General features: G+C 53.6%; 1 protein-coding gene across 1 annotated transcript; it reads left to right on the forward strand.

Moving 5' to 3' along the window:
* Window positions 1-4,229: 4,229 nt before the first annotated feature.
* On the forward strand, window positions 4,230-6,633 carry LOC131215125 (uncharacterized). The gene is made up of 2 exons (XM_058209508.1): window positions 4,230-4,284; window positions 4,376-6,633. The coding sequence occupies exons 1-2, from the start codon at window positions 4,230-4,232 to the stop codon at window positions 6,631-6,633; spliced, it is 2,313 nt and encodes a 770-aa protein (XP_058065491.1).
* Window positions 6,634-10,779: the final 4,146 nt, after the last annotated feature.

The following is a 10,779-nucleotide window of genomic DNA, read 5'->3' on the forward strand; positions in this document are numbered from 1 at the left end:
GTACTAATTAGCCGAAGAATTCGAAGTTCCCAAAACTGGAACTCCGCCAAATCAACCGTTACGGAGCGGCAGCTGGCGCGACCTTTGCCTACTGCAACGACGGGGTACCTTGACGGAACGGCTTGAACTGTTTCGGTTCTTCGTTTTCTTTTCTGAGCGCCCTGTTCTGTTTGTTGTTCCGTTGTCAAATCCGGTTTCGTGTTGCCGACGAACAGCTTCTTACGATGGATTACCGCCCGGGACGGGATCAGGTACGCAGCCTCCGAATCTCGGAGGTGTCAAAATGCACACCATCGCTCTATTGTTCCGGTGTTTGCACGCGGGTTCACAGGGAGCGGCTTCTCCAGAAGCTTCTTAGGATTATTGGGAGAAACGGTTGCCGAAAACCGGGTCCCGAATTACACACTACAGGGCCGTCGGAACGCATCGAGTTTGTTTTCTCATTTGTGTGCGATTCTGCGCCCGGGAAAGTCGGTCAAAAGCGAACGAAGGATCCCATGTTTATTGTCTCCTGCGTGCTCAGGTCACACCACGCCCCGGCAAAGGAATGTTTATGTAATCGCACTTTTACACTGCACGGAAGTGGCCATCATAATCCGAGCATAATCCACCAAACACCGGGCTGACGTGTCCCGCGCACGAACATGACCGCATCGCTCACTTTTAGTGCTCATTTCCGCTTTTGCTTTTTATTTATTTTGCTTTTATGTTGCGCCCTCGACGATGCGAAGGATGCTCAGCTTTCGTCCCGTCGGCCCGGTGCGTATCCTGACGTGAAAAGGCTGGCGGTACTGGTGGCGTAAAACGAGATGCTGCCCCGTTGCGAAAGAAAGCGGGACCGGGACGAGAATGGTGACCGTTTTCAGGGCGGATATTGGTGCGCCGTTTATGATAATCGACCCCGAGAGTGTCGAGTGTCGGGGTCGGCTGTCGGAGCGTGTGATCGAATGCTGATTGCACGACTCGGCAAGGGCAACCGATACAGGATATATTCCGGTAATCTTTTATGGAGGGTCCACCGGTGGTCGTCCTTGCCCGGTGGGTTCTACCCGGTGAATTGATGTATCACTTTTATGACTACCATCATTTTGCGCGCCTCTCTCTCTCTCTCTCTTGAAGGTGACTTTAGTTTGTAGTCGGAGTCCGATCCACTCATTTGGAATACGATTTGTGGAAAAAGATTCCCAAAAGTACATACCAACGAAGCGTTGCGACTTACGACATCAGCTTAATCGTCTCCCTGCAAAAAACGATTAATAAATGAGAATACTGTCAGCCTGTTGGGTTCCATTTTTCAACCTGTTGATAAATCGACCTTTAAACCATACATACCATCCGCGCACCGTGGGAGAGTCCCAATTAGAAGAAGTCCCCTTTGGTAAGTCCGCGCTTCCCCGAAAACCCCTTGAAAGAAAGCCACACTTGTGGGGAAAGGATTAACCGGCCGGTCGGTAGAGGCACCGAGATCCTCTCAGCCGTCGCGCACAACAGTCTGCAAACACTCGAGGACCAATGCCGGAGGATGGTCGTATCGCGGGGCGCGCCCCCCCTAATCTTGCTTAAACTGTTCAACTCTAAAAAATCACACATCGCGACACAGCCTACTACTGGCGGCGTTGCGGCGACTCCAATTGCCACCGTTTTGTCAACGCCATCAGCGTTAATCGTAGTTGGCGGGAGAGCAGTCACTAACGATTCCCATCATCGGCAGCATCATCATCAGCACGACGACAGAGGAGCATCGGGCGAAGTGGTTTGTGATGTTTGGCCGCAAGCTGCCACTCTGGAAGCTCGGGGATCCTTCTCCCAGAGGCCCGCTGACTGAGTGAGGGATTAAACTGACAGTTGGAATACAGCGCTACGGAAGACAAAATGTACGCTACTGGATTGCCACTGATTGTGGGGGCCTCGACGCTGGATTAACCGCTGATGTATGACAGCTCCTGTGTATGGTCGTGTGATGCGGGCGACCCCGACGCGACTTGATCGATTTCGATGTTGAAAACATATTTTTTCCGGGGGGGGGGGGGGAACCCCCGAGCCACCGAAATTTGCCAGAGCCAGTGCGATCGGACGGCCCGATAGCGCACGCGCCAGTAGGCGCTGAACTCGCTGAACTTCCCGATGTCAGTTATCGCCCGGACAGCGGCCATTCGGAAGAGCGTAACGAGAAAAGAAGAAAAACGGTTGCGCTGAGCTGTTTGTCCTATTTATTTACAACCGTTACGCGCGCTAGCCACCGAACGAGCTCGAGAAGGTGTTGGCCGAGGAGCTCGCCTTCGTGTTGCCGCTCGTCTGAAAGCTGGACGAGGAACCGAACGACTTGGTAATGACCGTACCGTCCGCCAGCACAATCTTCTCCGAGCCGGTGTTGGCGTTGGACGCGGATCCGGTACCATCTTTGCCCAGGTTCTGGCTCTGGGCCGATCCGGTCGTTCGGCTGCCCTCCTTGCCGGGCTCCTTGAACGACTCGCTGTTGGTCTGGGCCTGGCTTGCCAGATTGGCGTGCTGGGCCTGCAGTGACGAAGCCGCCCCGCCGGATGTCTGCTCGCGGACGCTCTGCCCATCGCGGATCGTGTTCGTGTTGGTGTTGGTGTTCGCGAGGGCCTGATGATCCCGGTCGAAGGACGCCGATTGGCCTTGGGCCTGATTTTGGCTCTGGAACTTGTCGCCCGCCCGGATCGACTGTTGCTGCGTGCTGGTGGCACTCAGCTGACCACTGCTTCCATCTTGCGCAAGGTTAGCCGATTGGCTAGCACCGGATGTTTGCTGCTGAACGCTGCCATCCTTTCCGACCACCGTCTGGGAGCCGGTATTGGAGGCGGCCGATTGCTCAAAACCCGGCGGTCGAATCGGGTAGTTGTGCGGTACGTCATCATCCTTCGGGAAGTACACGGCTCCGTCGTACGTGGGGCGCGGCGAGACCACTGACAGGGCGCCCACCAACAGGATGCACTTGACCACGTAGAATCCCATGTTTTGCCTTGGGGAACACCTTTTGGTTTGCACAACTCCGAGACACAACGCACACTGACGGCGGTCCCATCTCGGGGACTCGGACACATGCCGCCCGGACTCGGAAAAAACCTGATTCGCATCGGGCTGACCTTAGGAGATAAGAGAATGACGGACGGAGCTGATCTTCGTGTACTGAGCCCCAAGTGTCGTTCACTCACGATCAAGCGCTCCACTCCAGTTCGTACTTGATTGGAGGGGAATTCCCAGCTATCGGTTCATTTCTGCTTCGGAGGCACCCATCGTGAGAGACCCTGGGACTGTGACAGCAGCTGGGTAAGAGTTGTTGTTTGGAAAGCGTCTTGTTTTCGACGCAGTGTTTGCTTTATTTGTAGGTTAACCCTCAATTCCAGCTCGATGTCACCAGAGAACCGGAACGGGGCCAGCGTGAGTAAAACCCATACCCCCGAAGGTGGGGAAACCCCAGGTTGATTGACAATTTATGCGTTGCAGTTGCCCGAGGACGGTGTTGACGTTGGCCGGTGTTGGACCGTGGTGGATCATTACCATGAATTACCGTAACCGATCCGGTCCGCTTTTCTGCACGATCGCCTTCCACTACTCAGTTCGATCAACCTTGGCCCTGGATTTGTCGCCGGAGTGGGAACGAAAGAGACCCAACGCGACGCAGTTACGGCAACTGCGGTCCGTCTCGCTCTGATCGATCCGGAGCTACCGTACGTGCGGACCAAAAAGTGAAACCTGTTCGTTCCGTCGAGCAGAAGGGAAGACCTGTAGCGCCCGGATCGGTGAACGAGGTCGAAGGTGCGGTGCGCCGAGATTGCCACACCAACACACACGACGCGACTCAGCCGGACGCACACAGAGTTTGTGCGAAATGTTTGGTTCTTCTTTTTGTGGACTTCAATGTCGCGTCGGGGTTGCCGTTGGGGGGGTCGGGTGTCGGTGGTGGTGGTGGCTCAAACCTGTTCTCCCTCAGCTTCGCCGTTGATCCGTCGGCTCCATTCACACGGGGGGCTTCCGAAAAAATCCGGAGATCGTCGATCGCCGTGTTGTTGACTGATCTAGCAACGGATCAGTTCTGCGTGGTAACGTCTTCCGGGCGGTTCGTTGGTCCGTGGTCCGACTCTTGGCTAAATTGACAAGAACTTGCTTAAGTACACAGCGCAGCGCAGTGGTGCGTGTTGTGAATTTAAAGGGACTCCGAGAAGTATTTACGTCCAAGTCAACAAACAAGTGCACGAAACGTGACGATGAGGTGGCTCTTCGTGGCCAGTGCGTTGCTCCTGTTAAGCGCCACGAACCAAGGTAAGACACGGAATCATCTTCCGGAACCGACTTTTGCGTGCCCGTCGAGACGGTATTGGAGACTAATTTTGGTGTTGTGATGGAATTTTAGGAGCGACCGGCCAACATGAAGGATGCCACCGTGCCAGTTCTCGACAGGTTGGAGCCGGTTTTGGATATTACCCATACGGCGGTGCATCATCGTATGGGTACGGGGGACAGCCCGGAGGAGTAAACCTGTTCGACACGGTGACTAAGAACACGGCGGCCGTGTTCAACGATGTGAACAAACAGATCAGCCAGACCTTCAATGCCGTGGCACGGCCAATTGGCTTTGGCTTCGTTCCTGGGGTCGGTGGGATGCCGGGCTACGGAGGAACCTACGGGGGAGGCTATGGCCACCACGACCACCGGCCTGGCGGTCATCCAATGGGATTCGTTCCACCTGGAAACGGTCTATACAACTATCCCCACGGAGGGCACTATGGCCCAGGGCCCGGATCCCATGGCCATCATCGCCCCTGGGGCAATGGATTCGGTTGGGATCATTGGAACCAGGAAGGTTCGCAAAACCCGGATCATGGTCCGGGGCCAGGTGCACCACCACCACCAGTTCCACCGGCTCCAGCGGCTCCCGCAAAACCCGTTGTTCCTGTGAACATTCCCCCAGTAGCACCGGCACCGCCAGCACCGGCCGTTCCGAGTAGCCCCCCATCAGCTCCAGCTCCTCCACCCGCACCACCCGCACCCCCAGCACCTCCAGCACCTCCAGCACCCACCGGTGATAATAGCTGGAGTCTGGACAATTTGTCTCCAGCCGTAGCACCTTTGAATCCTTCTGCACCACCATCGGCCGTGCCGGATAGTAATAGCTGGACCTCGGACAATACTCCCCCGGTTCCAGCACCACCACCACCACCTCCACCACCATCCAATCCTCCTCCGGTACCGGTGGCACCGACGGCACCAAAAGTGAACACCCCGGAAGAGGAGGACGACAAAGCGGTCTACGACATCGACATCCGGGGTGATTTCGACAAAGTGCCCAAGGTTTCCCGCCGCAAGCGTCAGTTCTTTCCGAATCTCTTCAACCAAATCGGTGGGTTGGTCGGTACGGCCGTGAACTCGGCCGGCAACCTAGCGCAAGGAGCCTTCAATCCGGGACAGGCAGCGGGCGGCTTTCCTAACTTCTTCCAGGGACTTCAGCAGCAGCAGCAGCCATCGCAGCAACAGCAAAGACCTCAGCCAGCACAGCCGGCACCGGCCACACAGGCACCTCCCGTCCAGCCGGCTCCCCCGAGCAGTAACCCCGAGCTGAATCTCCAGACCCTGGGTCAAGATGGGACGGTGTGGACGTACGAGTCACTCGGAGTGAAACCACCGGGCCCCCGTGTCCGTCGCGATACGGACGCCATCTACTTCCCGCCGGATGACGAGGATCATTTCACGAATTACCATAAACCACCGGTGACACAGAAACCGGTGCACCCGGTGGCGCCTGCGTCAGGATCTCAGGCCGGAGCTCAAAGTCAGTCGCAGAACGTGGCGAACGGATTTCAGCAGAGTAGCGGTTCACAGACCCAAACACAGACGCTCCAGAACGAGCACGGTCAGTTCAATCAGAACGCAGCCGGCAGTACGTCGGGCAATGTAGCCGTCGACGGCTCGTCGGGACAGCTGAGCGCTGCCAACACCCAGCAGCAAAGCTTCCAGACGGCGCACGGTTCGGGCAGCCAGAATCAGGCCAACAGCCAGTCGGCCAACTTTGACAACCACGGCAACCTGCAGCTGTCGAACTCGAACGCCAACACCATGTCGATCCGGGAGAAGGACAAGATCAAGGAGCAGGCCAACGCAGGCTCATCGTCGGTGGTGCAGAACCAGTTCGGTCAATCGTCCAGCAATGCCCAGACGAATTCGGAAACGTTCCTGGAAAATGGCATCCAAGGGAACAAGAACTCGGCCTCCAGCCAGAGTTTGCAGACGAACAAGGACGGATCGGTGTCGGGATCGAATAGTAATACCATGTCGGGTACGTTCACCGGTCCCGGTGGTCTGACCGGATCGTCCTCATCGAGCCAGTCGTCGAGCTTCAACAAGGGCACTGGCGGTGCCGGTTCCGGTGCCCTAACGAACTCCTGGAGTGGCGCATCCAGTAACACCGCATCGAGTGGGGTCTCTTCGGCCAGCTCTTCCGCTAGCTCGACGGCAACGGGTCCACTGGCATTTAGTCTGAGCGGTGCCTTCTCCCTTCCCCAGTTTCCGCTGCACGCAGCTTTCCCCAAGTTCTTCGGCACGCGCATGGGCGAGGACGATGGGGATACTTCGAAGGAGAATAACCACGAGGCGGTAGAGAAAGAAGAAAAGTAGCGGATAAGGAACAATAAAACCTTGATGTGCGTATGCTTGTGACCCCGAAACCAGACCCCTGAGATGGCCGGTGTTTGATATTGGGAAGCATTTTTAATTCTATTCCGAAGTAAGCCCGTTCCATCTGAGGGGTTCCTTCCGCCACGAGGACCTCGAGGAACCGTAGTTCGCGCTCCTGTTGACGGTTGGAATGAAACGTTACTTTTCATAACTCGTCGAAAAGGGGTTCACACAAGGTACGGTCGGGCGCCCTAAAGGGCACCTCGAGTTCTCGAGTCTGTCGGTGGAAAACACGCACGTTCCCAATTTTGCGAATGATTGATTCCTTCTCCCCGGCTGGCCGACAAACGGAAACGGCTTTCCGGCTCCACACATTTCTGACAGTCACTGAAAGTGACAGCTTGTGGGAGTCATTAACGCTGACGTGCAATTACTTAACAACCTGCGCAGTAGGCGAGCAAGCTCGCTAATCAAATTACTCAAATGTCAAAATATTTTTAAAGATTTCGAAAAGTTTGCGCTCGCGGGCTGTTCCCGGGTGGAAAGGACGTTCGCACGAAAATCGGATCGGATACCTTTCGGCGCCGGTAAAAGAGGATGAAAGGTAGCAGCAGAAAAGGGCGAATGTAAAATCGATCATGGGCGCGACTGCTTGCACCGTCAGCAGACGCCAGCAAGTGTCGACATGACAAGTGCTCGAAATTCAATAAAAAAATCATTTGCCTCAAAACATTCTGAATGTCCCGAGGGGCCGCGTGTCTACGGTGCCAGGCGCGGGCAAATGGCGCGCGCACGCCCGATTTGGCGTGGGTCTTGTCTTAAAGGATTCCGAAGCACTCGAGTGCAAAGTGCCCTTGGGAAGCGCAAGGGCTGAAAAGCCTGTCATCGTATGTCAATAAGATTTTCGGAACGTTATTAAAGATGTCTTCATAGGTGGGGTTCTGGTTGCACTTGAGGTTCCCCTTTTTTCTATTGGAGCTCTAGGCAGAAGCAGAGCTGGTAGGGTTGTGCGATCTCGATACGAGCCACGGTGCGAGCCACCATGAGAAGCGCACAGAAAGAGAGTAAATATTTTCTCAATAAGCCTCCGGATGTCAGTCCGCAGCCAGGGGGATCCCACGATTGCCGTGAAACGGGAGCTCGAGTGGGCCATTTTTATCCAGGTGCTCGCGATGCCCGGGCCTCGAAGTGGAACTGGAACATATATAGAGAACTTCAAGTATTTAATCAATGCTCGGTTCTGTCAATAAGAGAAACATGCGAACATGGCCGACACCATGTCGTATGTAAAATGTTTCAACGGCCGATTGGTAGTCCCATAAATTCCCTTGTGGCGAGCCACTGCAAATGATGTCACTTCTAGGGAATTTATTATTTCCTACATGAATCGATATCCACCGTGCCGTTGGCTTCCGAACGGCTCCGAACGTGCGTCGGTGCAGTGATCAAATAACATCATAATGACATCTGTGGAGCATTCCGCAATTACTGGCACGTAAGACAAACACACGCCCCATCGGTGGTCTGTAGATCAAATTTTCCGCCGGGACAGGGTGCCCCGGTGCAGGTGCAGGGTTCTCCACACTTTTCCACTGCTATGATAATCAAATTGAAAATCGAAGTAAAATGTCTCCCCTGACAACGTGTGGGCATTGATCGGATGTCATCGTAGGGGTCTGGGTGTGGGCTGGGAGTTGAAAAATAGGGTGGCACACGAGGGGGCACAAGGTGTGCGTTGGCTTTCGCCTTCGGTATTAGATTGGATGGGGCGAGTTGAGGGCCGACAACAACGGTGTGGCCTGCGCCTTCTCGCAGTCAATCGATCATCATTCGTTGAAAATGTGATTTATTGATTTTGGATGCCAGGAGTCCGGGCCCACACTCTCTGGTGGACCGGAGCTGCGGTGTTGACGGGGAAGAGAGAGAGAGAGAGAGGGAGCCGCGTCCCGTCAAGAGGGTGTTGATGAGAGTGCATTTGCATCTCGTATGCCCCGAAGATCTGAAGACTCGCTGGTTCACACCGGGGTCCCTGTGGTGATGGGAAAGATAAATGCATCCAATAAGGGGACGGCCCGAGAAGCTTCCACCCGGTGGCTGTCCGTTCGAGTGGCTGCTCCATCGTACGGTAAAGAGGCTCAGGTCTTCAGAGGTTTGGCTGCTGCTGGTCAGAATGCAGAATGCTGCCGGCTGGCCCTACGGAATGGCCACGACTGTTTGTTCAACTGTGCGAGGTCCCACTTCTAGCGCCCGTGAAGATGAAGAAGTTTACGATCTCAATTGAAAGATGATCGAGAGATATTGGATGTTATTTCTTCTTCACCCACAGCCCCCCGTGGGGGGGTCTCACCACAGTAACAAGGTCCTTCTGCTGACAGTCGGCCAGCGAGCGCTTTTATGGTCGAACCTTATGCATACGTGTGCAGCAGTCTGTGGTCTGTTCTGAGCTGGACTCTGCTTTATATTCATCACTTCGCAGCACACGGCGGCTGTCGACCGTCGATGTCGATGAGGATTTGAAGAGATCATCATCGGCCGGTCGAGTGTGACGATTGGTTTCGACAGTTTTCGATGACACCAACTCACCCTCATCCTTCCGGTCCCGTTCGGACCGTTCTAATGGCCGCCGGATACAGAGCGCCGCCCGTATGGTGTTAACCATAAAAAAGCTGCACTAAATATTTATCAAACGAACCATAAACACCAGCCAACGAGGGGATGGAAAAATCCATTTCGGAATCGAAAATGCTTGTAGAGCTCTAAGTGCAATTGAGAAATCAATCTAGCGCAGCGCAGCCGCTGCATCGAAAGTGCATCTGACGGGGAGTGGAAAACAACACAAAGTAGAAGAGCCGAGCGCCGGATAGTGATTCGGCCGCTAATGTTGGCCACCGGTGGTAGAAATATTTAGGCAAGCCGAGGCAGCATTCGCCCGACGTTGGCCGGCGGATTGTTCGCACAATAAAGCAATAAAACGGAACATCCACGCACGCCACCGGATAACTCTGCGGCTTAGTTAATTAATGAAAGCTTTTAAAAGGGGTTTCGAGTTTAAATGGTCCGATTTAATCGGTTTTTCATTTGCGGGGAGAATTTTTACTTTTATTGCCTTAGCTCGTATCCTTCATACGTTCGGTTTTTTTTGGTGATCAATAAATTAAATGTTTGACTGGCGGTGTGTGTTGCTATGGAAACACTGCGAGTTATTTATGTGGTAAATACATCGGGATGTTAGGCCATCAGACATTTTCTGTCACATTCAATTAATGCCTCTAATATTAATATAATCGTTTTTAAAATATTATTTTCTAATAGTAATGGGAGGTTACAATACATGCCCCAAAAGTTAGGGCCCGGCGTGATTAATTCCTTCGTGTACCATATGTCAAGCATGTTACTGTTTTATACATTTCACCAGCATTATTAACTAATTCTGCCACAACAAAAACTCTTTTCCATTGGGGGATTCTGTTTCGGTTGAAAGGAAACATGAAACGCTAGCTAGACCGCAAAACGGTTATTTTATTAACGTTTGTTGTTCATCCTCGGACGATTTGATGGTCCGGTTTTTTTCTGTTTTCTCGCTGAACCGCAACATTAATGCGTTTATTGCATGGCGCCCGGTAGCCCATATGTTTCACGTTTCTTTTTTCTTCATCACCACTCTTGGAGAGCCACCGGAGTTTTGCTTGTCGATTTCGAAGATGTGCGCCGAACCGATAGCTGAAGTGGGAACAGCTGAGCACCAAAGGACCGTTCTCAATGGACCCGTTCTTTTTGCCTTCCATCCTGTGCTTCACTAATTTATTAGCTCTCAATGGACGGTTTATGTTCCACTTCACTCAACTAGGGAAGTGCAAAAAAAATGGGCAAGAAAAGATACTGAAGGTTTTGAGGGTTCCCGGCGAACCGCGCGAGTTATTGAATTTCGGATCTAGCTCCGGCCTTCGAAGGGTGCCTCGGTGCAGCCAATCTTTTTTCGGATGCATGGTGCATAAATGTTTATCAATTACGAAGTGCAATAAAGAAAGTGCAAAGGGGGAGAAGGATCGAACGGGATGTGCCACGACCCAATATGCCACGCCAGACTCGCGCCGCCGGCTCGTTAGGTTAGGTTAGGGTCGGCGTTACAACTAATGCTATTTGTGA

Source organism: Anopheles bellator, chromosome 1, assembly GCF_943735745.2.
Source record: "Anopheles bellator chromosome 1, idAnoBellAS_SP24_06.2, whole genome shotgun sequence".
Lineage (NCBI taxonomy): Eukaryota > Metazoa > Arthropoda > Insecta > Diptera > Culicidae > Anopheles > Anopheles bellator.